A 27,505-nucleotide genomic window follows, 5' to 3' on the forward strand; every position below is an offset into this window, starting at 1 on the left:
CTGTGCCATATTGCCTTGAGCTTGCAACATCTCTAACCACCATTATGTGGGATTCGTCTGGAAGTCTATGGACGGTTTGCAAATGCCATTCAACTAAGTGGGCATTGTGAACAACGTTGCACCAGCCATCATTTGTTTTTGTTCTTGCCAACTCTTCTGTCTCTGGGTAAGTGTGCCGAGTGGGTCCTTCCTCCACATGTGGGCTAACTAAAGTTTCAAGGGCAGGGAGTGTTTAAGTAGCATATCTACATGCTGGGAGTTGAACAACGAACTTCTTTCAACCAAGAGCACGCAACAACTGTTGTGTTATGGTGATCCCTATTAAATTATTAAGTATTATTGGAAAGACAGTACAAGTTTACTTCTGATAAAAAATCTAGAATAGTGTCGTTGAGCCACTTCAAGAACTTTAATAAACACAATAGTAAGACAACATCTCAAAAACTGTCTAAACATGAAATAACGTCAATTAATGCGATCAAATTTCCACAATCCATGATAGTTATGATACTAAGTTCCTGGATTAGATTGTGTAAATATTTTTTTTTCATGAAATAAAGTCTTCAATTTTCGAAACTATAAAACTCAATGTCAAACCTTTTCGCACCAACTTTATTGATGCTCCAACTTTTCCACATTTAAGTTTGTCATTGTATGAAAGGCTCCTGAGAGGCCCAAATGAATAGATGTTTAGCTACAAGATATTTGTTCAAATAGACTTATGCGTTTGTGGATTCTAGTTCTCGCTGCGTGAACCTTAATGTGCCCCTAACATTAATAACCAACAGTTGCAAAGTGTCAAACTCAATCTTACTTCTGTCGGCACTCCCATACTCAATGATGACAACTTTGGAAACTTCGTGGATCGTCTATAGAATACACGCCAGCTTACCATGTGATTGAGATGTTATTTACCCTAGCTCTATTCCATTCACACTACAAACTTGACAATTCTTATTCCAAACACTTTAATATCTTCATTGCGGGCCCAACAATTGATGTTTCCTAACATACAAAATGGAGATGTCATTGTTCTTAGTTTTCAAATGCTATGTTCCCCCCCTTGACTTCAATGTTGTTACTTTGGGCCACACTCAGATTTCTTCCATAAATTCCAACGCTTCTACAATAGTTTACCACTGAAGACTCCACACAGTGGATAGCCACCATGTGTATCGCGCTGTCAATGCCCGTGTTAAACATTCTCCAAATTCTCTTAGAAATTTAGTAACTAAATCCCAGTCAGTTCTACTAATACAAAATTCTTATTTCAACCAATGGTGTTGTTAGTTCCTACTTGAGCATGTCTTACAAAGTTGAAGGTGGACGCCTCATTTTGACCAGACTCTGTTAACACAATAGTCGAGCCAATACATGCAAACTCCTCAATAACAATTACTCTAGCAAAATTCTCTCTCCCCCTCTTTCCCTTATTTGCCACGTCTCTTTAAGCTCCATATTTGTAATTGCCCTTCAAATTCTTAGCTTCCTGCATTACAACCTTTTAGTTACCACAATGTGACAAAATATTTCACTAGCTTATGAATAATAGTTTGTAATGCTAGTAAAAGTATTTAAAAAATTTAAATGCTAACGTGGATCCTCTTTAGTGTTTAATTTAATTTGTTAACAGTTTGAGACTTAGTTTGGGGGGAACATTATAATCCTCTCTCCCCAAATTTGCTTTCCATCAAGTAAATTCAATGCCGAGAGCATCAAAGTCTACTTTGATTCCCAAGTATCATCCTCAACTAGTAAATCTCTCCACTTCACCAAATGTTCTTTAATTACATGTTTCCCAACTGTGCACTTCCTTGTCTCAACAATGGCTTCTAGAATTAGGATAAACTTTCCTCCTTCATCCAAAGGTGGGAACACCAAGGATGTAATAACATTATGGCCCAAGGCCCCCTTCAATCGTGAAACATGAAACACATTGCATACCTTGCTGTTTGATGGTAGCTTCATCTCTTAAGCTACTTCACCAACCTTCTTGACAATTCGGTAAGGCCCATAAAATCTTGGTTTAGGTTTTTCTACACAGCTTCTTTTAAGAGAAGATTGCCTATAGGGTTGCAACCTTAACTACACCAAGTCATCAACGTCAAATGCGGTTCCACCCTACACTGATCTTGATATTGTTTTTGCTGGTTCTAGGCTTCTTGTATGTTCTTCAAAGTTTTCATGATATCTTGACTCCGCTACAACAAATCTCTGGCCTTTGACACTCTACTATTGCTTAAAAGTAGGTCAATAATGATTGGTGGTTTATATCCATAAAGAGCCATGAATGGAGGCATTTTAATGGACATATGATATGTAGAGTTTTATTATTACTCACTCAAATGCAACCATTTCACCTACACTTTCTACTGCTTTGAGACACATTTTCTCACATAGCCCTCTAACCATCTTTTGACAATTTCTGTTTGACCATCGGGTTGTGGATAGTAACCTGTGTTGGGAGTGAGTTCAATTTGATACATTTTGAACACTTCTAGCCAAAAGAAACTCATAAATTTGCTATCCTTGTCGCTTACTTACGGCGCAGCCCATGAAGTCTGAAATTTTTCTTGAAAGACAGATCTGCTACTTGTACTTCTGTATATGTCACTAAAATTGCAAAGAGATGAGCAAATTTAGTTAACTTGTCAACCACAACATAGACACAATTCCTTCCTTGGACAACAGGTAACCCTGTTATAAAATCCATAGAAATGCTTCACCATTTTTTATTGGAAATAGATAGACTCTGTAGCAAACCAATGGGGTATGTGTTCTCATCTTTATTTTGTTGGCATACTAGATGCTCCTATAAAATTTTTGAACTTCATTTTTTAGTGCTTTCCAACTAAACCTCTCTCTAATCTGCTTATATGTCTTAAAAAAACCAGGATGAACAGCCATAGGAGCATCATGAAAAGATTTTATAGTCACAAATTTGAAATTAGAATTAGGCACCAAGAGAATCTACCTTTGTAAGTGATGAGTTCATTTTGAACCATGTACTTGACATCATGTGTAGCACCCTCCAATAAGCTAGAAGCCGAAACATCCTTGGCATATTCAGCTGTTATGTTGTTCCAATCAGCTGTAATCTCCACTAATGAGCATAAATGTGGTCTTCTAGATAAAGCATCTACCACTACATTCCTTTTTCCTTTGACAAACTATGTCAAAATTGTAAGATTGCAATTTACTCACCCACTATTATGATCAGTCCTAACTGTGAACTTATCTCCTGCAAGATTTTGCCTAAATTTAGAGCGAGTGCACGCATTATTGTAAACATCTCTGTCATAAACTAAGTAACTTTTTCCAGCTTTTTGTCAACTTCCTACTTTCATATGCAATAGGATGTTTATTTTGTGTTAGGACCGTAGTTGAAAAACTCGTACTTGGCAATTTGAAAATCTCAGAATTGCCAAAAACTTGGCATTTTCACCTAACTTTTAATAATAGATAAAGTTTTAAAGATATCTTTTAAAGAGGTACATATTATTGACTTAGAATTGATGACCAATTTCCATTATATGTAAATCAAAATTAGAATATCATTTAAAAATATATTTTGATAATGACTTTAACTAACTTCAAAAACCTTAATCTCATTATTAAAATTTAAATACATATTCTTGCTAGACCAAAATTTGATTTAAATACATATTTACTCTTGATATAACTATAGAAATGAATATTATTCTTGTCAACCATATATATATTATCAACATTAATTTATTACTTTTAATAATTATTCTATTAGTTTAATATTACGATTAAGAATAGTACCAATGCACTTAATTTCAATATTAATAGTCATAATAATATTAATTATTCTTATTAGTTTTCTTAATATTTAACTCTCTTCATAATGTGTGGTCAACGAATTCTCTTTTGTGCATGATAACATTCTGCGCATCTCCTGTGCATGAAAATGGTGCCCTATCTGAGCTAAATGCATCGAATCACGTGTTAAGTCTTGTATGACTTCCATGTTGTGCAGGAAAAATAGAGGGTAAAACAACCTATAAACAACACGACATAATAGACTGCAAATACCTAAAAGCAATTTGTGTTTTCATGTTTTTGATCTCTGCTAAGTTTTGACCGCATTTGAAAACCATATTCTTGCAGTTTTTTGCAATTTTTTGAAAAAAAATTGCACTGTTTTGTTATATTATTCATTGCCGATATTTTTAGAAATATACTCTACGTGAAGAATTGCTCACAATATCTCGCAATTTTAGTGATATAGCTGCAATTTTTTCAACTATGGCTAGGGAACACTTATTCCTTCACCCCATGAATCACATTCCAACTCAAAAAGGTTCTATAAACTCAGGAATTGCCAATACAGGGCATGTGCTTATTAAGTTATTGAATTGATCTAAACATTTTTGCAGTTTTTCAGACCATGCAAAGGCTCCTTTTTTGGTTAGATCAGTCAATGGAGCAACAACCTGTGAAAAACCTTTATACAAACTTTCTATAGAATCAACATAATCCAAAAATACCTTTAAGCTGTGACAAGTTTATGGAAGGTGAATCCACTATTGTTTCGATTTTCTTAGGGTCAACACTAACTCCCTTACAGCTGATTATAGCACCAAGATGCAACATTTCTGTTAACCCAAATTCACACTTTGATTCCTTTAGCATACAAGGATTTTTTCTCAAGAATATTAAGCACTTCTTCCAAATGTTTCAAGTGCTCTTTACATGACTTACTACATATCAAAATATATTAGGAAAAATTTACTTAGCTGCTTGTTAAACACCCTATTCATACAAGATTGGAAGGTAGCAGGTGCATTAGTCAACCCAAAGGGCATGATTAGAAACTCCTAATGTATAAAGTGGCATCTAAAAGCTATTTTCTCAACATCCTCCTCTCAAACTCTAAGCTAATGATAGCCTGATCTCAAGTCTATCCTTGAAAAAGCACAAGCACCTTGCAACTAATCAATGTGGATTTTTTATTGTACTCCTGTGCAATGCTTTGTAATCAATATGCATTCGCATTGTTCCATCCTGCTTTTTAACCAAAACCATTGAACAGTCAAAATGATTCTTTCTTGGTCTAATATGTTCCATTTCTAGCAGCTTCTTGATTGCCTTATTTGATCTCATTTTTGTGTCTTTTGGAGTGCCTATAAAGAGTAGTTATGATTGGTTTAGCTCCTTCCTCAAGCCCGATTATGTGTTCAATACCCCTATCCGGTGGAACTCCATGAGGAATGTCACTGAATATCTTGCTATACTTATCCAACAAAACCTTAGTTTCAGGCTGAGAACTCTTCTTTTGCTGCCCAAAATCCCTAGGTTTGATAACACATTCAGCTGCCCTCTCCACTTGATCATGTCTCATCATTCTTTCCGTTCTTTAAAAATATACTACTCTTGGACGACCATTAGGCATACCTCTAAGAAGATTTGTCTTCTCATCAATCTCAAATTTCATTTCCATTGTTTGCAAATTCATCCTGAATGAACCAAGTGAACAAAGCCACTGAATGCCAAATGCTGCATTTGTATCTCCAATACTAACCACACAAACCATTTTTTAGATTTATACGCATCCGAATGAATGCACAAATTTGGAGTTTTCCTAGTGCAAGTGAGAGTAAAACCATCAGCTACCATGACTTTAAAACCTTCACACTTTAGTCCTCAATCACCTTCTTGCCACAGCACCATCAATGAAATTATGTGTCACACTTGTATCAATGGGAGTAACTATAGGCTGTCCACACAACACACCTTGAACTCTAAAAATACCAATTTTTTGCAAACTAGTTATGTGTGCACACTCTTCCTTGTTCCCTTTTTGACTCTTCAGATGAAGTTTACTTCATCTTCCTCGTTAGTGTCAGATCTAGTTTGCTGATCAGAATTTCCAACACTAGGTTCAGGGGCTGTAAAGTACTCCAATTGTTTAGCTTTAGCTTTAACAACACATTTGTGAGTTGGGTCCTAAAGTTCTCTGCAGTGGAAACATAGTTTCTTCTTCTTAAGCTCATTTAGTTGATCATCATCAAATCTTGTCTGCATTTTCTTAGTCTGATTTGCATCTTTATGTGAATGTTTCTTATCCTTATCCTTTTTGTAGTGATGGGTTCTTGTATGAAATTTACCCCTTGAAGTTGAAGCTTCCATTTCCTTTGCTCTTTTGATTACATCTTGTAGATTTGATGGGTTCAAAGCTTTAACCCAGCCCCTTAGGTTCCATCACATTGTCCTCAATTTTGACATTACAACATTGAGGCAACCCTATGCAATTTTGTCATGGGTTTGTTCGTGTTACCTCTAAGCTTTGATGTTTTGAGTGATGCGTCATAATATAATGCCCCCACTATTTGGGTTAGTTTGGGACAAGTAATGCCTACAAAACAAATGTTAGAATTTAAACATTAATAAATCTAACTATACTATTCTACCCTCTATTTGAACCCAACCTTAAAGACATCTCCACATTGGGGTTAATAACCCTCTTGAGGATCTACAGGTTCTGAATGATATATCATTAGTTCTAGTACCATCCTCAGTTACTTCTCCTTCTTCTATGGAGTGCTCCCTCCAAGGTCTTTCTTGGAAGAGATATCCTCTATCCAGGGCCCTTATCACATATGCATATGTAACCTTCAACGGAATATTCCGGCCTTAAAGAACCATATTAAAATCACTCTCTTTGCTAAAACGGGACTCTATTAGTCATATTAAGATCACTCTTTTCCCTTGAAAGAGACTCTCTTGATCTCAAACCTTTAACCATTAAACCATGTATTCTTTCCAATTAGAATTCACCTTTACATATACATATGTATATGTACATTGAATACATTATCCATAAGCATAATTTATGAAAATAAACATATTTATAATTACAAATATAATTCATAAACATAATTGACAACATACCTTCTTACCTTCCCTTGTGCTTGGTACACATAGTACTTGCATCGCAAGTTCCACAGTGGGCTTGTGTTTTATTGTTTTCCTTCAAAGGGTTTAATTACATCCTAATTAATATGTTTTCTCTTTATAAGTTCATGCTGGATGCCTTTTGATCCTCACATTATGGTGTATCGTATGTTCTTTGTTCCTAAATAAATTTCAGCTGATCTTGAGGCTACAACTGAGACTACGGTTGAGACTGCTGATGCTAGTGGCACTAATTGTGCTTCTAATCAGCAACTGCCTAATGATGATGAATTCTTTGATGATGATGATACATTGATATTTGATCACATATGAGTCTATGACTGATTACTGATTACTAATCTTGACATTGTTGTTTTAAAGTTTTTGAACTGAAACATTGATATGGTGGTATATTTTGACATTTTTATCATGCCATTCAAACAAAATCATTAATATATGTGGTGGTTGAATTTGCTAAATTGCTTTAGATTAGCATAGTGGTGCATGAACTGGTTTGTGTAAAGTTTCTGCAAATTTTGTGTGATCAAACTGAAATAATACCTTCTCCAATGCTTGCTGAAGATTATCTTTGTTCAGACTTGTATAAGAGATGTCAATAATGAAATTATTATTTTGAAATTTTTTATATCTGGAAGTGTTCAAATAGGGCAGACTTGCTTAAAGGAGCAGACTTGATGTTCTTTGTGTGTACTTTAAGTTTTAACAACAACCACACCCTACATGAATACCATACCCAAAGGGCATGTGCCTTGAAGGGACATGACCCTATCTAGGTTGGCCCATAATGCTTTTTCATAATTGGTACCCAAACAAGGTATTGAATAATTAAGTAGACTTAACTAAGATTAGTTAAGGTTAACACAATCATTTCAAGAAGGGACACCGATCATGCCTAGAAGGAGCAATATAAATCTTAGGCCTTCATAAGGCATTTTGTGAATGATAAGGTCTGTGCAATCTGCACAGTCAGATCAGTATGGTGATCATAGTTACGGATTTAACAGTTTGCTGCAGCATATTATTATTATTAAAAAATAAATAAAGAAATTCTTGTGAGGACAAACCCAAAAGGAACCCGAACCCAGCACAAAAATAATTTGATCGAATTGTGAATCCGAATGACGAATCTGCATCCGAACCAGAATCTGAACCGGCAACTTAGTAAGACAACCCTCTGAGTCCTGGCCATGAAAGGATATGATTCACTTTCATTCTTCTATCAGTGCCTAATAAGGATTGAGTGCATCTAATTTGATTAATTGTTGTTGCATTTATCTTAACATTCTAGGCTGAAAAAAGTCTAACGATGAATGCTTGTTGACACACAATTGCAAAATCTGTTGCTATTGATCAGAAGACAATCTACAAATCTTCATAACTTTTAAATCAAATGGAGATTGAAGAGAAGAAAATGTAAATATATTAGAAATCATGTAGTTAAATGTACATGTTAGCTGTAGCTGTTTTCCATTCAAGATTGCTGAGTAAGAGGCAATTTTTCATGCCTGAATCAGTTGTCTATTGCTACTTTGTTATGTAGATTTCTGTTTGTAGTCACATAATGCTAGCTTATATGTAGCTCTAGTCCTGTGTAACTCCATTGCCTGTGATTTTGATCTAACAAAGTAAGATTTTATGCTCTGATAATCTGTCTTTGAATTTTTCTCATTTTTTGAGAACCAACTGCACCCTTTTGAGACACAGTCAGGTAATTATCCATCACATATCTTCTAGGACTAATGGCTGGTTCCCAAGGATGAAACATCATGGTCCATGATTAAAATTTTCTAGATATGTTGAGAAAGAGCCTTCCTTTTTTTGTATATTTTTCAGTAAGCAGGAAGATTTGTCTCAAATGCATTTGGTTTGAAAGTTCTTTCTCATTTTTTTGTCTGTAATTTATTTCAAAATTCGAGATGGCTAATGGTAAATACGGTGTCTAGAAATTGATAACAAACAGAAGTTTCCAGTACATGACCAAAATGGATAATTCATATTTTCCTTTCTTTAGTATTTCCAATAAAAGCCCCATTAACTGTTATAATTGCAAGCATATATAATTCGTTCTCTGTTTTCCAGTAATGTTAAATTTATTTAATTGGTTTTGTTGCAGGCATTGTACCCGGATAACACCTATGGTGTCGACAGTGGGGGGGATCCCCAAGTCATTCCAAACCTTACATTCAAGGAATTTCAGGTTTGCAACCTTGAGGGAAAAGAAAAACAATCAAATAATATCTGGAAGAAGAAAAGATGATTGATGTATTTGTTGTAATTGGCCTTCAGTTCTGAGAGTAGTTTGTGTTTTTCATAATATAATATATTTGTATCAGCTTTTAGTTTTGCTATAGACTAGAGTTGTATAAAGCTTCAAGTAGTATTTATTTTGTCGATATCAGAAGAAAGAAAGAAAGATTGAATCAGTGAGAATAGGTCAAGAGGGCTGGAATGTGCATCAAGTATAATAACAAAGAACTACGGAAAAAGGGTCCTAGATTAGAAGAAATTACAATAAAGAAAGAAAAGTAGGATAAACAAAGAAATATATAGACACCGGTGAACCTAAATAGGGTAATACTTTAACTAATACAAGTATAAATTGAAATTTGATGGGAGAACTTCACAAAGTAGTGGAATTAGATGAATATCGACTAGATGGGTAACGAAGAAACTTAGGTGCTAGTGTTCTAGGATGCATTGAGGAGCCAACAATATTATCATCTGTCACTGCAGGATTACCACTGTAGAGTTTGAGAATGCTTTTTGGTGTAAGAACCCCTGCAAGTTCTAACTTCACCACCGTAATATCCCTTGTACATTTGATCACAATTTTCTGTCATGACGCTCAAGGAATATTATCAAACATTTAGCATACAATGTTTGAAACCGCTGTTATGAATTGTCGGATTGTCTTATTTATGGTAGGCCACAAATAAAGTTATTAAATGCTTCCGACAATGCAAGGTGGTTATAGAAATGATATACTAACTGTTTCAGTCCTTTGACAAACATATGGATGACTGAAATTGACTTTTACAGCTAGTTGACATTAAGTCAAATACTTGCCATGCATTCCAATGTACACCTACAACCTCTGGCATTTAAGCGAATAGTTGGCATGCAAACCTTTATTAAATCAAAGTACTCATAATGCATACAAATACCAATCTTGATATTCGGAAATGTTATTACAAAATTAGAGAGATCTGGTAATGAAATGTAGCCCATGTGTTATGCCAGAAAATTCCCAATTTATATGTCGCAGCTCTCTGTAAATGTCCCCCAATTTGATGCCAAGACTGGAAACATTGATTTGAGACACCAATCAGCAAAGAATGTACCCTAAGTCTTGCCAACACTGCCTCTAATATATAAATTGCAGCTTGCAGAAGACTACTGCTTCAGCTATATAACCTGCGGCCACTTTCCAAACTCAAATGCTGAACCATACATGGGTTGCGATCTACACCAATTAGAGCTTTCTACTCTTGCATTCAAATCTGGAACCCTACGTTGAAATACTTATCACAATTTGATCACAAATGAAGCACAATGATGGTTTTGATTTAAACCATCCTCAAGCACAATCTGCTGGATAGTTTCACTAGTTCAAAGTGCAAAAACACTTGGGAGAATTCACAATTCCTCAAGCTTGAAATCTGAAATCCTTGTTTCAATGTGTTATCCACACCAACAAATCAAATGCACAAGTCATGAATGAATTCTTTTTCATCATAGAAGCCTTTTATGATTCTCAATTGAAGATTGGCCCAGTAGCTTCACGCCCCACGTAACTTAAATCATAACTTAGCTTCTAAAATATATATTTTTGTTGCAATTGAAATATAACATTTAATTATAATCGCCTCCTTTTGATGCACACATAAAAATATCAAGTATACTTTATTAAGCATTGTCTCCATTATGTCCGCTGTGCATCTGACTGGCTTACTAAAAATAGTAAGGGTCAATCTCTATCGACTTCTGAGTTACTACAAATAGGATGTCCCTGAAATTGCGCCAACTGACTAAGTTTGCTAATACCAAGTCTAGGGGCACTACCAAAAATAACAACATGGGCATAATTGACTTACTATAAATAGTAATTCTCTGAATAAACACTCCTGTCAACAATACTATATCTTAACACTTCCTCCAAGCTGTTCAGGTGCCCAGCTAAAGATGGAAAATATAACATACCCAAAATAGAAACTTACTGTAAATAGTAAGTGATCCAGTCTAACTCAAACCAAGAGAAAACCTGAATATTCCCGACCATTGGAGTGGGGAAATAGCTACCGACTCCACCAACAGAGATCCCCTATCCATAACATTAGCCCACAGGGGTCGTAACGATGCGCTAATAACTCATCTTCTGGTGTTGACTAAAAAGGGGACATTACAGTTAAGATTAAGTCCAAGGCGAGTGGGTAGGGGTGGACAATCTTGGGAGACATTTGAGTGCATCAAACCTTTGCTAACTCCAAATAGGCGAGAATTGCTAGTATTAGAGAAGAAATCAGTAATGCCAGCTTGCCTTGAAGATCTATGCTTAGAGATTTGCATTACTTTACTCCTTTATCTAATAAAACTAGTACATGCATATATGAATGTATGTAACAATTCATACCTGATAGAGTGATAGAATTATATCTTATTGATGTGAAGTTCTTGAATGTAAGTAGAGCAGAGATGATTAGTGAGTGATTAGACTACTTTCCTTTACTACGAGAAGCTTGCTTAAAGTATCTGATGGTTATCAAGTAGAACACAACCATTGACAACTACTACTGACTGACTTCTGATTGCTACGCACAAGCTGACGATTAAATAAACGTAGTTGGGCACAGACAAATAACAAAACAGTACAAAGTCATTTTACACTAATTACAGTAAACCTCTTAAAAAGAAACGTCAAATTCCGAGTTGACAAGCAAAGAAAAAGAATAGATCAAACAAAATCTGGTAAAGTATTCCAAACTCATGATGGCATGGTAAAGGAGGACAGGCTTTTGAGCTGATGATTTCCTCAAGTAGCTAGATTAACTTGATCAGAGTTTGAATGTTCCCAATGAGTGAATGTTTCATAGTGAAATATGGAGAAAGATAATCATACTAGAAATGTTGAGCCTTCAACGTTGCTAACTTCAAATCTGCCTTCAACGAAGTAGATCCTAATCATCGAAGTCAACATATCTAGAATGCAAAGCATCATATAAACTATAGAGAATTTAGTTGCCAGTGATCATATAAGCTAATTTACTGTGTTGGGGCTTTAAACAAGCAACCAAGTCTAAAGGTGCTCTTGACTTTACAAATGCTTCAACAGGCTGATTATTTGCCAAGAAGTTGCTTTCTCCCAATTCAGCAGCCTGTTTGAATGTCTCCTTGCTGTGCAAAAGTCAGAAGTTAAGAATGAGCTGTTGTCAGTAAAATCTATAGTGTAGCCGACAGGTAGAATAGTATCCGAACGGGCGCGTGACGCTTGAGTCACCCCTTCGGGAAAGTATATGTACACCGTCCGGAAGGGACTTTGAAAACATGAGGAGAATCGTTGTAATCATTGTATTCGAATTGTAAGCATTGAGTGCATATTGCATATATGAATAAAGTATCTGTTCTGTGTTGTATTGTGCTATACTACATGTGTTAATTATCCTTTTACCTTGTACGGTAAACATTTGGCGCCGTTGCCAGACGAACCTGGAACAAAGGAATGTTATGAAGATTAATGCTGAATTTGCTTAACAAGGTAAAAGACAAGGATGAAATACGTACAACACAAGAAGTTTTAATTTTAGCATAGCAGGCAAAGCGCAGGCAGAAGCTTCAGCAGATTGCCGACAAACACCGAGGGGGTGAAGGGGCACAAATGGAGGGAATGCACTCATCTAGTAGGTCGAGGAGTATCGAGGAATTGCCGAAGGAGACTCAACAACGATTGAATTTGGTGGATGAAACAAGGGAGGAGTTCATTAACCTGTATAGCCAAGGGTAGAGTAGTCGAATGGAAGGGAAGCAACTCACATAGCTTGAAGTGTCGAGGGAGCACGAGCGTGGAGTGAACTCTTCCTTCTTGATACACCTGACAACATGATATAGAAAGAGAATCGAACAACTTTGCTTGAGGAAGATCTTTTCTCACCAAGTAACGCGGTTGTTGGAAGTAGGACAGTTGTCCGAAGCAGCGCAGTTGTATAGAACAACGTGAGTGTGCAGGATAGCGTGGGTGTTGTGCAGAACAACACGGGTGCTCAGAACAACGCGGGTACTCGAAACAGCATAGGTACTCAGAACAATGCAGGTACTTTGAATAGCACGGGTGCTTTGAACTACGTGGGTGCTCAGAACAGCGCGGGTGCTCAACAAGCACCTAAGAATCAAAAGAAAGTAGCGATGACAGGGCCCAAAGAAAAATTACCGAAGTTTAATGGTGATGGAACGACAGATCCAATCAGACATTGCAAGACGTGCAAAACCATATGGACAACAAATGGCATGACGGAAAAGGACAATTGGGTCAGATAGTTCCTAGCAACCCTACGGGGTGTGGCAATTGATTGGTTTTCAGATGCCGACCCTCAGAAACTGACTACATGGGCGGATGTAAGAAAAGAGTTCATAGAAGAGTTTCGATTGCTATGGGACGATAATGAAATAGTAGTGGAGATATATAGCACCAAACAAGGAAAGAATCAAACAATCCGGGCCTATGCCAGACGGCTGAAAGAGCTATTTGGGAAGATGGAAAGTCAACCGGTGGACGGATTGAAGAAACGATGGTTTGTGGAGGGGCTACGGCTGGCTTTGAAAAAGAAGATGAAGATTGTACCACCCGCGTTATACGCCGATGCGTATAATTGCACAATGGATTTGGAAAGCGAACAGAAGAAAAGTAAGAAGAAAAAGCATAAGTCGTTGGATTCAAATGATTAATTCTCTGAAAGTAGCAGTAATGACAAGGAATTGAACAAGAAGGTTTGAGCATTACAAAAATATATGCTTAGAATGATGAAAGAATTTGAAAAAGAATCTAGACACAGTGAAGGGAGAACTGTGGTGCACAAATTGTAAAGAAGATGGCCATACAAAGGGCTCATGCCCAAAGAAACAGTTTTGTGACATTTGCCAAGTTGCGGGACATTCATTAAAGGAGTGTCCGTTTAACATGAAAGCAAAAGGACACCAACAGGTGTTACTAACGTAGGAAGTGTCCACTGGAAATAACACAAGCAACAATGCAACTTTGGGAGGATATCGCAACAATAATAAATGCGAAAGGGGTGGCAATAACAACAACAGTAACAATGGAGGCTAGAGTTGAATACAATACGATGCAAGTGGACGACTGATGATACAGTGCCATGCGTGCAATCTTTGAGGCCACTTTGCTAGAGATTGTACTACGAAGGAGACGCCGCAACTACTATGCAGATGGTGTGGTCCGGGAAACCACGAAGATTCAAAATGTCCAAAGCAAGGTGTAATCCTATTAAGCATTGAAACATGTGATGAAAAGGTACTAGTAGTTACACGTGAGTAGGTGAAGAAAACAAAATACCCTGATGCAGAAGAAGAGAAGGAGAGGCTACAAAAAGCACGAACAAAGCTGGAAATGTAGATGAAAACTGAAAAATCACAAGTAAAAGACACTGTTGAGACTTAGAAAAGGAACTTAGCGGAACAAAACATGATAAGACAGATAATGCAAACAGAAGTGCCTATTTAATTAAATGATCTTCTCACGATGCCACAATTGCGAACAACTATTATGAATATGACACTGCCCCCGAGAGTGACGGAGGAAACAGGAAAGGATGGTAGTGGAATGATGGCAGCATACTCGATGCTACTGGCACTTATGACAGGGAGGCATCCGACAGTAGTGGAAATGGGCATTTTGGGCACTGTACTGACAGACACAATTGTAGATAGAGGGTTAGGTGTGAACGTGTTATCAGAAGACATATGGAAGAAGTTCGGACAACCTACACTATGGCCAACTACATTCCAGTTACTCATGGCGGATCAGCACGGGATCAAACCGTTGGGAACTTTGATGGCACAACTGGTAACGATTGGGACGCAACCATTTACACTAGATTTTGTGGTCATCCCGTTGAAGAGAAGAGGGTACGATGCCATCCTTGGACGGGGGTGGTTAGTGCAAGCAAAGGTAAAACATGATTGGAAACGAAACACCCTATCCATGGAGCGCGGAGGAAAAAGATTTATAATTGACTTGCATACACAAATGGTAGGGGAAGAGGCAACATTGTTAGACTTAGAAGGTGAAGGCGAGAGTGATGACGAAGGAAAAAAGAGGATGGAACTAGATGAAGAAGGGGTGTTGAGATTAGAAGGCGGGTCGAATGATGACGACCTAGACTCGGTGAACGACCTTTACCACTGGCAGATGGAGGATTACGAGCTCTTTCTGAGCTATAATATGTTAAGGGTCGACGAAAGTGAGAAGCGAGAGGAAAATGAATGTCCGAAGGAATATAGAGAAGTGGAAGAAGGAAAGACAGTTACGACGGAAGTTAAAGGGAAGAACATATTGTACGAACCCTGAAAATGGAAAGATTCCATCGTATGGTACACGGTGAACGGACCGCATGGAAAGGAAAGGTTACACTGCACCACGGGTATAGTAGAAAGGTGCCGACAACAAGGAAAACACATCGTACAGTCTACACAGGAAATAAAGAGGAAGGGCTTAATAAAAATTGCAGTTGTACGGAGTGAAGGGTCTAGAATCAAGAATACAGTTATTGATGGAAAGGAGTGGCAGCCAACAAAATTCATGGTATGAGCCACAAAGGTTACTCAGAATAGGCAAAAGGCATGGCACGACAAGCACTCGAAGTTGAACAGATTTCAATCGAGACAACTAGTGTTGAAGTATAATGGGCATATCGAGATCAGACCAGGCAAATTTAAAATAAAGTGGGTTAGGCCATATAAAACCGCGAAGTGGGTGATAACAAAGCAATCAAACTATGGACGCTAGATAGAAAGGAAGTGGCTGACGTAGTGAATGGGTCGAAGTTGAAAATCTATCATGAAAGAAATAATGCACCTCTGTGGACGAGCAACTGAGAGACAATATAAATAATAGATAATGTAAAGTAAATGTAAATAATTATAAAGAATGTGAAATTGTAATATGTTAATATAGCTAGGATAAAAGAGTAAGATTGAAGGCCATATAATACACCGTACGGTCAGAAAGACTTGTCTGCAGGAGATAATAGTATTGTACAACTTCAATAAATCACATGTATTGAGTGCAGGAGAAGATCACATCGTACGACTATGAATTGGAAGGAATAGACCACCGTACGACTATGAATTGGAAGGAATGGACCACTGTACGACCTGTACAAACTTAGGGAGGATAGCGTACGATCAAGGGGACACCGTTCGTGTGATCTGAAGAAGATGACCATACGACTTAGCGGTTCACTAAGCGTATGGCCTACCTAGCAAACACCGTACGCCATACAGATAGGAAGTGGGGCAAACTTGTACGGCTAGAGATACCATACTACCGTACGAACATACGAACTTGGGGAGTGCAGGAAGAGGGAGTCATTGTACGACTAGTTTAATAGACCGTATGACCTTGGAAGGAGCAGTTAGTATCTATTGTATGGCCAGTTGAGGTGACCGTACGACCTAGAGAAAGTATAGCCGACAGAGAATGAAAGAAGAGAACATGCACTGTACGGCAACATTGGAGCACATCGTATGGACAAAGAGAACACATCTGTATGGACGCACGGGCTTAAGGAGCACAAAAGAAGTGGACCATACGGCACAAGGACAGTGACATACTCTACCATACAGGGTTAAGTGGTGATATAATAAAAGGGATCAGAGAAGGACAAAGGTATAGTAATAAAGTTACCCTTCGGAGGCCGTACCAGAGCATTCAAGAGGAAGGAGCCGCACCCTTCAGGAAGCAAGATGTTCAATAAAAAAATAAAAATTGACGACAAATCAAAACAATTCAGAATGAGTAACATTTGATACCAAAGTGAAGGAAAAGACATAAAAAGGTAGTAAAACATAAGCAGGTGGCTGAAAGAGTATGGAATCAGAGGAAAATCACAAAAATAGTGTGTTCCATGGACTTTTGTGTGAGTTTGAGGGTCCCAGGACCCCGCAAGGACATTGCCCCTCGACCTTGCTGGGGGCGATGCCCCCTAGACCTTCAGTCAGTTCAGTTATTAGTCGTGGGAAGCATGATCAGTTGATGAGACCTAGAGCTGCTGCAGGCATAGAGTGTTTGTGTGCCAGAGGTGGAGAAAGCACTAGAGCAAGCCTTTCGAGAGGGATGCTACGCTTTGAGGCACTTAGAGTAGGTGTTTGATGGGAGGCTGTCTTGGTGGATGCATAGAGAGCTCGGGAGGAGTTGATCATCCAGTTGGAGACAGTTGAGCGACACTTGGCTCAGTGTACCCAGGAGTTGGAAGTAGAGAAGGCGGCATAGGTGGCTATCAAGGTTATCTTGGCTAAGGAGATAGTATTGTGTTAGCAGAGGCTACAGATGCAACATGTTTTTGGAGACCAGTTTGGTGCAAGCTCAGGGCAAATGTGAAAGTGGTGTGATGGAAAAAGATCTATACTATTATAGTTAGTCATAGTTAATGTATTCTATTTTGTTAATTTGTCTCAAATATTTTGTAATTGTCGTCCGGAGACGGCTTTACTTTTTGGGGGGGATGATGTTGTGGGTGAAATCTATAGTGTAACTGACAGGTAGAATAGTATTCAAAACGCTTGAGTCACCCTTTCGAGAAAGTATATGTACACCATCCGGAAGGGACTTTGAAAACATGAGGAGAATTGTTGTAATCATTGTATTCGAATTGTAAGGATTGAGTGCATATTGCATATATGAATAAAGTATTTGTTCCCCCCACGAGGGCGCTGCCCCTTGTCCTCGCTTAGACCCCCAGTTAGTTCAGTTATCAGTCGTGGGTAGCATGACCAGTTGATGAGACCTGGAGCTACTGCAGGCATAGAGTGTTTGTGTGCCAGAGGTGGAGAGAGCACTAGAGCAAGCCTTTCGAGAGGGATGCTACGCTTTGAGGCACTCAGAGTAGGTGTTTGATGGGAGGTTGTCTTGGTGGATGCATAGAGAGCTCGGGAGGAGTTGATCATCCAGTTGGAGATAGTAGAGCGACACTTGGCTCAGTGTACCCAGGAGTTGGAAGCAAAGAAGGCGGCATAGGTGGCTATCAAGGTCAGCTTGGCTAAAGAGACAGTATTGTGTTAATAGAGGCTAAGATGCAACGTGTTTTTGGAGACCAGTTTGGTGCAGACACAGGGCAAATGTGAAAGTGGTGTGACGGAAAAAGATCTATCCTGTTATAGTTAGTCACAGTTAATGTATTCTATTTTGTTAATTTGTCTCAGATATTTTGTAATTGTCGTCCGGAGACGGCTTTACTTTTTGGGGGGGATGATGTTGTTGGTGAAATCTATAGTGTAACCGACAGGTAGAATAGTATTCAAACGGGTGCGTGACTTTTGAGTCACCCTTTCGGGAAAGTATATGTACACTGTCCGGAAGGGACTTTGAAAACATGAGGAGAATCACTGTAATCATTGTATTCCAATTGTAAGCATTGAGTGCATATTGCATATATGAATAAAGTATCTATTCTATGTTGTATCATGCTATACTACATGTGTTAATTATCCTTTTACCTTGTATGGTAAACATTTGGCGCCGTTGCCAAACGAATCTAGAACGAAGGAATGTTATGAAGATTAATGCCGAATTTGCTTAACAAGGATAGGAACAAGGTAAAAGACAAGGATGAAATACATACAACACACAAAGTTTTAATTTTAGCACAGTAGGCAGAGCGCAGATAAAAGCTTTAGCAGATGGCCGATGGACATCGAGGGGGTGAAGGGGCACAGACGGAGGGAGTGCACTCACCTAGTAGGCTGAGGAGTACCGAGGAATTGCTGGAGGAGACTTGACAGTGATTGAATTTGGTGGAAGAAACAAGGGAGGAGTTCATTAACCTGTATACATTGAGGGTAGAGTAGTCGAACGGAAGGGAAGCAACTTGCACGGCTCGAAATGCTGAGGGAGCACAAGCGTGGAGTGAATTCTTCGTTCTCGATACATCCGATGAAAGGATATAGGAAGGGAATCGAACAACTTCGCTTGAGGAAGATTTTTTCTCACCAAGTAATGTGGTTGTTAGATGTAGGACGGTTGTCCGAAGCAACACGGTTGTAGAGAACAGCGCGAGTGTGCAGAAGAGCGCAAGTGTTGTGCAGAACAATGCGAGTGTGTAGAATAGTGTGGGTGTTGTGTAGAACAACGCGGGTGTTGTGCAGAACAACGTGGGTACTTTGAACAGTGCGGGTGCTCAAACGGCATGAGTGCTCAGCAAGTACCTAAGAATCAAAAGAAAGTAGCGATGGTAGGTCCCAAAGAAAAGTTACCAAAGTTTAATGGTGATGGAACGACAGATCCAATCAAACATTGCAAGACGTGCGAAACCATATGGACAGCAAATGGCATGACGGACGAGGACGATTGGGTCAGATAGTTCCCAGCAACCCTACGGGGTGTGGCAATTGATTGGTTGTTAGACGCGGACCCTCAGAAACTTGACTACATGGGCGGATGTTAGAAAAGAGTTCATAGAAGAGTTCTGATTGCTACAGGACGATAATGAAATAGTAGTGGAGATATATAGCACCAAGCAAGGAAAGAATAGCAATAGCAAATTCAAATATTATTATAGTCTAATAACCAGTCAAGACCCGTATATCATCAACTGGCAGCTTGTGAGGAATAGGTTGTACATTGGCAACAGATTGGTGAATTCACTAGATTGTATAGTTGCTGCAAATTGAGCAATGGTGGAATGAAAGCTAGAAGGCCAGATAAGAGAAGAAGCAACTAATGGATATACAATAGAATCTTAGATAATCTGTACAGTAGAGGACAAATTTATTGAAGTGTTTAACTGAAAATGGAGATTGAGGGCTTGACTATATTAACTATATGAATGCACTAAGTATGCTTTTAGTTCTTTTGAACTCTAACAGAAGTCTATGTTTAGGTTGTATGCGAAGAACAAGAAATAATTTTACAACTTTTTTGTTTATTAATTTTACAATGGAGTCAGAAGTAGTGTTTAGTTGAAAGAATTTGTCTTTTGTTTAAGCTTTAGGAAATTTTAATTAATTTTAATATTTCTTTATATGGCCATAGGTTGAGTGTGAAGTAAATTTATTTATATAATCTTTAGTTTTCTTCTCTAGGGATTGCGGATACAAGAGAAGCAGCGACCAATGGAATGTAGTAGAATCTTGGATATAATAGAATATTATAATGTTTCTTTTAATGGTCATCTTAGTTAATCATGAGTTTATTAGGTAGCTTCTATTTTCGTCTTTAGTTGACAATTGTTTCTTTTAAGAACATCATCTTTGTAAATTTGTATAATGAGCCTTCATCTCCTATGTTTAATAAGACAACATCAATTTACCATAACATGGTGTTAGAGCGGGTCAATGGGATTTCATAAAACTTGGTCATTTTTTAAAGAAAAACTTGAGCCTCTTCTGTTCCAGAATATTTTTCCAGAAATTGTATTTTAATTTTTAAAAATAAAAAGAGTAAGAGATATTTAATGAAAATTGTGGTTCATCTTCAAAGATTTTTGCTGAGAATCACAAGCCTGATCAAAGGATTTGATTGTGCGATTTCTTGATTTGAGCAAAAGTTTCTGGTTTTCGAGGGTTGCATGCACTTGCATATTGCTTGTAAGTGCTTTGTGTGAGTTTCATGTTTCATGTTGTGTGCAATTGCCTTTTGTGAGTTGGATATGCTGTTTTACCATGCGAAATCTCGTGCTTTGCCGCATGAAGATTTCTCTATTGGGTTTATAGTTTTTTCTTCAAAATATATCTAGTGGACTTATAATTCTCTTTCCTTAAAAATCATTTGATGAGTTTATGTAAAAATAATTGTTGAAAACTTTATTACGCGTTTTAATAATTTTATCCTCAAAAATTATCTATTGGATTTTACTATATTCCCTCAAATATGAGGTTTTGTATTATGTAATCCATGTGTCGGATTTTGTTTGGTTTTGATTAATTTTTCAGCTAAAAAATTATGCTGGGTTTTGATCAAAATCTCATCTCAAAAATTGTGTTGGGTTTTTGTCAAATTTCCTCCTAAAAAATGATGCTTTCTCAGAGTAACGAGACTCGTCGTGAGTTAGGTGAGTCTTCTGAGTCGGTGAGTCAAACATGGCTTGCTAGGTCAAAATGACCTGTGACTCGGGCTCGACGGGTCAAGTAAGGTGACTTGGCTGACTCATGAGTCAAGGTGTGACTTGCGGGTCATGACTGTCTTGACTCGACTGTGGCCGTCAAGTTCCGGCTAAGGCAAAATAATAAAAAATGTTTGTTTTCTAAATTTTTTTTTGGCTCTTTCTTATCCTTATAACCCTAAAAGGGCTTTCATAACATTCTATTGTGAGAAAAAGAAAGAGAGAGAGAGGAAGAAGAGAAATAGAGTGCCATTGTTTTGCAACCAGCTGAAAGGAAGAGGAGAAAAACTTGCATTTGTGACATTGGAGCAACTATATGCTTGCATTTAAATCATCAAGGACTTTATAGGAGCTCTTCTCAACACTTCTCAACTCATTTCAAAGAAGTAAGAGTTGATTTTTTGGATTTAGATGTTTTTTTTTCTCTATGCTTATGGATTTTTTTAGATGAATTTTTTCTGTATGTTTATGGGTTTTGTTTTACTTTATACCTTCATAAAATACAATGCTTAAATGGTAATTTTTGGTCTAAAATGTCTTATTTCAGCAACCTTGACATTTTTCCTTACTCATAATGGCTCCTCCAGCTAAAAAGCCCAAGCTCTCTAAAGGCAATAAAAAAGATGAGTGTTGGAAGTACACCATAGACTTTATGGGTAGAGATAGAACTCAAACAAAATGCCTATTTTGTAAGGTCATTAATAGTGGGGGGATAAATAGATTGAAATACCGTATCGTTGGCATACGTGGTCATGATGTTGAGCCTTGTAAAGTTGCAACTCCTGAAGCTCAACATTTTTGTTGTGTTGCCTTGGAAAAATATGAACAAGAAAAGGAATTAAGACAAAAACAATTAGCATAGTTAGCGCATATTGGTTCCACTTCCCTTCCACGCTCATCTGAAATTGCTTTTGTATCTAGTTTTACACCCCTAAGCTTAATAAGTTGTGTTGGAGAAGGTTCTTCCCTTCCCCCCTATCATCCTAGTGCTTCTACTAGTGGTACTTCTTCTACATCTATTCCTTGCACTGCTAGTGGCCCTGCCCCTATTAGTAGTCCTAGTATTACCTTTCGTTCTAGAGTCAGAAAATCTAGGTTGGACAATTTTTTTGTACCACGTTTCACTCCTGGTGCACAACCCACACTTGAGAGGTTGGTCTGGAATAGGGAGATCCATGAAGCTGGGAGAAGAGCAATTTACAAGTTTTGGTATTTCTGCAACATTCAATTTATAGCAGCCAAGTACTTCAACTTCATTTATATTTGATTGTTTTATGTTTCAATTTTTAAAATTCAATTTTATAATATTAACTTGATGTTGAAATATGCTAATTAAAATATTTTTATAAATGTAACAGGACTCCTTATTGGCATGGGATGATTGATGCGGTTTCCATCTGTAGTGTGGGGTTTAAAGCCCCCATTGAAGATGAATTGAGTGCCCCCCTCTTACTAAAAATGGTTGAGGAGATGAAACTTGAGTTGGAGCATAGAAAGATTTGGAGCCAAAGGGCGTGTACCATTATGACGGACGGATGGACAGATAGGAGGAATAAGACTCACCTAAATTTTCTTGTTTCTAGCAGAGGTGATTCATCATCCTCTACTTCTCGAACTCTAAAATTTAATGTATTATTGAATAACTAAAATTTTGTTTTATTGATTATTCAATGATAATTATTTTGTTTTATTTTCACTTTTAGGATCCACCATGTTTTTGAAGTCTATAGATGCTTCCTCACATGTCAAAAATGCAAAATACTTATGTGAGGCTATTGAGGAGGTCATAAGTGAGGTGGGGTAAGAGAATATTGTCTAGCTGGTGATTGATAATGCAGCTAATTATGTTGCTACAGGTAAAATTTTATCTTCCAAGTTTTTAAATTTTTGATTTTAGTTTTTCATTAAATTTTGAAAGTTAAAAGTTTTTTAACACATCTAAATTTTTAATTGTTTACTAACTAATTTAAAATTGTTGTAGGAAAACTTTTGATAGAGAGACACCCAAGAATCTTTTAGACTCCATGTGTGGTCCATTGCATCGACCTCATGTTAGAGGATATTGACAAAGATTGAATGGGTGAAATCACGTGTTGCTAAGGCCAAAAAACTTTTCAAGTTCATCTATAATCATGCCTTGTTCCTCAACATTATGAGGGAATACATAGAGAGAAAGGAGTTGGCTTGTCCTAGTATCACAAGATTTGCCTCTAATTTTATCACACTAAAGTCCTTGTTGAGTTCAAGGTTACCTTTGAGGTGCATGTTTGTTGGTGCACAATGGACTTCCTCCTCCTTTGCCACCACCCCTACAGGGATAGATGCAACAAAATGCATTTATGATGAAGAAAGTTTTTGGGAGCCATGTAAGGAGATTGTGGAGGTCATTAAATTTTTTAAAGCTTGTCTTTAAATTTTATAAATTAATTTATCTCATAGATATTTTTGTTTTATTTTCATTGTGCAACTTTGCAAAGTTTCATCATTCACTAAATTGTTTTTTCGTTTAATTGTTTTGTAGATCACTGAGCCCCTTGTAGCCCTCCTACAAGTTGCTGATGGGGAGAAGCCCGCTATGGGCTACATATATGAGGGCATGGATAGGGCCAAGGAGGCTATTAGAGCCAACTATGTAGGAGTTGAGGACAAGTATGGCCCTATTTGGGACATAATTGATAGATGGCAAAATCAGCTTCATAGACCCATCCACGTAGCAACCTATTACCTCAATCCGGCATACCATTTCCGTGATGATTTCAAGGCAAATTTGGAGGTTCTTAGTGGCCTATACATTGTGATATCGAAGATGGCCACTAATGCCATAGATATATTGCTTGAGATGGATGCCTATAATAATGCAATAGGGCCCATTTTTTCAAGTCAATTTTGCAAAGAAGGTCGTACAAAATTGTAGCTTAAGCCTTATACAATATGCAATGATGCACATATATACTATCTAGTTTCTAACTTTCTAGCTTTAAAGTTCAAATTTTGAAATGAGACTAATATTTTTTTCTTTTCCTTATTCAAAATTTAGATAGATGGTGGCAAATGTTTGGGCCTTCAACCAAAAACCTCCAACAAATCACCATCTGCATAATGAGCCAGCCAAGTAGTGCTTCTAGATGTGAGCACAAATGGAGCATGTTCGAGCACATCCACTTGAAGAGGTGTAATAGGTTGTCTATGGAAAAAATGAATAAGCTAGTCTTTGTGCATTGCAACCTGCACATTAGGACCAAGGAGATTTTGGATAGCGACACCTCTCCAATTACTCTAGAGGAGGTTAATCCAGAGTCTGAGTGGATCACTGAGGCTACTGATCCTGCCTTTGATGATGAGGACCTAGAGTGGGTTGATGAGGTAGACAGAGAGGCTGAGGCCGTGGCTAGGGCAGCAGAGGACCAGAGAGCTACAACTGTTCCCAGTGGCACCTCATAGGCACTGGTAGAGATTACAGTTGATCCTGGAGGCACCTCACAGGCTAATGCTATGGCTAATCAATCATTTAGGACCTACCTTAGACACCTTACTAAGTGGCATTTTATAGATTATACTGAGGCTAAGGTTGAGGATGAGGACGAGGATGAGGAGAAGGATGAGGACTAGGAGCCATAGCTATAGTCTTGTTTTAACTTTTTGTTTAACTTAACATATGATTGGAACATTTGATGATGATTGTTGATGCGTTGGATTTCATGGATTTGATATACATTTTGATGGGTTTCATGGATTTATCATTTTATATATCTATGTGTTCTATTTCCTTTAGCTACTATTTAGTATTTAGCAATTTACCTTTGTACTTATATAATCGATGTATGTTTAAGTATGTGATAAAATTACCTTCTATTTCATGATGTTATTGTGTCTTTAAGCTTTATTCAATAATGGGTGCATGGAATGTTCATTAAATCCTAAAAAATCTCTAAATTTGATGGTTTTTGTCAGTTGCCGAGTCACCGGCAAGTCCAAGCCGAGTCCGAGTCTTGTTACTTTGTGCTTTCTAAATTTCAAATCATTGTTTGTTGCATATGTTTTGGGCACCCTTCTCTTCTGCAAAGTTTGGAGTTTTGTCAATATTTACTCAAAATTGTGGGAGCTGCTCTTAGTATGTCTCTGGCTATATTATAGCCAACATTAGGTTGCAAGTTTGTGGTGATTTCTAGTCAGAAGATTTGCTGATTTCGGGGGGGTTAGTGGTAGACTCATCTCATTGGTAGGCTCTTGTCTCTTGTTGCAAAGCATTTTGAAGCATTGGGCACCCTTCTTTGTTTCTTTTTTCTGGATGGCTTCTTGGTCATTAACACTTTGTAGATCTAGGGAGGGTCTCAACCACAGTAGAATATTTTGAAAAATTTATGACTAAAAGGCATTAGTTAGACAATGACCATTAAGGCAGGGTATATAATATTATAATGTTTCTTTAATGGTCATCTTTGTTAATCTTTAGTTTTTTTGGTAGTTTCTATTTTTGTCTTTAGTTCATGATTGTTTCTTTTAGAAACATCTTCTTTGTAAATATACATAAGGATCCTTCATCTCGCCTATTTAATAAGACAACAACATTGGTTTACCATAACATGATATCATATATAGTGGAAGAAGAAATGTTGTAGTGTTAGTGACATATAATAAAGAAGGATGGACTATGTAGATTGTATGGTGTGTGCTAAATATGCTTCTATGTCTTTTGAATACTCCAACATAAGTGTTTTTCTAGGTTGTACGTAAAGAATAGGAAAAGGGAATTTTGATAACTTGAATTATACGATGGAGGAGTTGTAGTATTGTATAGTTGATAGAATTCACCTTTTATTTGAGCTCTATGGATTTTATAATAATTTTATTCTCTTTCTATTTTCTTATATGGCTGTATTATTGAATGTTAAAGCAAGTTTAGCAAATTAATTATAAATCTATTTTGTAATATTTTTGTATGGTGAACTTATACATGTTTGTATGGTTGAGTAAATAATAGTACTGTCATAAATGTTAATATGCTTCTCCCTTGGATGTTATTAGAATAACATTTGCATATTTAATTTAATGGTCAATATTGTATTTTTAGGTAGTTTAGATTTGTTTCTAATTAGTCTTCAATGTTCGATTTCTTCTTTAGGAAACATCAACAATGTAATTGCCTATACATGTACATTTCATTCTTTCAATAATATAAAGAAATTATCTATTATATAGCAGAACTCTTCCATTTGCTTATTTGACTATTTAAAATTTTAATGTTCAATGTTCAATGAATGTTCAACTATTTGGTAATTCTAAATACTCCGACCAGCTCATCACCCCCTTTACGGTGGTTCTCCCCATGCGGGGCACCAAACGAGCATTGTATTCCCCTTTGGGGTCTCCCAAGGTCGTGAGGCCTTGTAGACTCTCCACTTAGTAGCGACTCTTCTTCTAGCACTTCTAGGGGATATAGGAGATGTCATGGGACTTCCAACTCTATGGCCTATCAGTCGAACCAAGACGTTTTTGTGTAGTGAGCTTTGTTTGTTGTTATGTCTTTTCCTAGACACCATTTGGTGCTCCCACTGTTTGCTGGGCCGCTGCTATTTTGTTGGTAGTTGCTTAGGGTTCTTGTTGGCCTCTTGTTGGACATTGATAAATTTATCTTATCCAATTTTACAATTATTGATTTATATCTTTATGTTTTATATTGTTATACATAACTAGCATTTTAAGTACCATATCTATAGTATATGGTATATACACTCCCCATCTCCCCCTTGTCATCCCTCTGCCGTCCTGAAATAACCCCTCTTTCCCCCCTACTTTGAAACTTGTCCCCTTGTTCTGATGTCCCCCAATCCCCTAAGGTGGTGTTACTATGACAATAACATCTTTAGTCAAGATTTTTTCGAAATAATTCTTTAGAAATTATTGGGTGTGTGCCTTTGTTTGTGGCATGAGGGTTTCTGTGTGATTATGACTTTGTTTTTTCGTAGAAAGAAAATTTGTGTCAAAGATTTATTTTTTGCGTGGGTTTTGGTGTTTTTTTTAAAATCTGTGTTTGAAAGCGTTGTTTGTTTGCTTGAAGGCACCATTTGTTTAAAGGAGTCTTTGCTCATGTTGTTCAAGCGTTTTTTCTCTATCTAGATGACCTTGTTCATCTTCGAGACATGTTGTTTGTTCTTACACATTTTTTTGTGTTTAGTGCTTGACCGTTTTCTTCCGGCCAACAAGATTGATCATGTAGTGTGATCCGAAATGTTGATGCT

The 27,505-nt window shown here is 37.4% G+C and overlaps 2 protein-coding genes across 3 annotated transcripts in view; both read left to right on the plus strand.

Annotated features, from left to right (window-relative positions):
- LOC149557124 (presequence protease 1, chloroplastic/mitochondrial-like) overlaps positions 1 to 27,505 on the plus strand; it is a 133,985-nt gene that overhangs the window by 60,613 nt on the left and 45,867 nt on the right. For both annotated transcript variants that reach the window (XM_089831845.1, XM_089831846.1), the window contains exon 6: positions 9,056 to 9,139. In XM_089831845.1, coding sequence (XP_089687971.1) covers positions 9,056 to 9,139 — 84 coding nt within the window. The remainder of the gene's footprint in view (positions 1 to 9,055; positions 9,140 to 27,505) is intronic.
- LOC149557125 (uncharacterized) lies at positions 19,395 to 23,117 on the plus strand. Its single transcript, XM_089785987.1, has 4 exons — positions 19,395 to 19,517; positions 22,129 to 22,508; positions 22,625 to 22,854; positions 22,970 to 23,117. The coding sequence occupies exons 1-4, from the start codon at positions 19,395 to 19,397 to the stop codon at positions 23,068 to 23,070; spliced, it is 834 nt and encodes a 277-aa protein (XP_089642113.1). The 3' UTR covers positions 23,071 to 23,117.

Source organism: Cupressus sempervirens, chromosome 5, assembly GCF_028749045.1.
Source record: "Cupressus sempervirens isolate cs-2001-9-10 chromosome 5, ASM2874904v1, whole genome shotgun sequence".
In the NCBI taxonomy this organism is placed as follows: Eukaryota; Viridiplantae; Streptophyta; class Pinopsida; order Cupressales; family Cupressaceae; genus Cupressus; species Cupressus sempervirens.

Coding starts and splice junctions, on each gene's coding strand:
- LOC149557125 (XM_089785987.1), top strand. CDS start 19,395: ATGGTAGGTCCCAAAGAAAAGTTACCAAAGTTTAATGGTGATGGAACG. Junction 22,509..22,624: donor ATTCAATTTATAGCAGCCAA/GTACTTCAACTT, acceptor TAAATGTAACAG/GACTCCTTATTGGCATGGGA. Junction 22,855..22,969: donor TTTTCTTGTTTCTAGCAGAG/GTGATTCATCAT, acceptor TTTCACTTTTAG/GATCCACCATGTTTTTGAAG.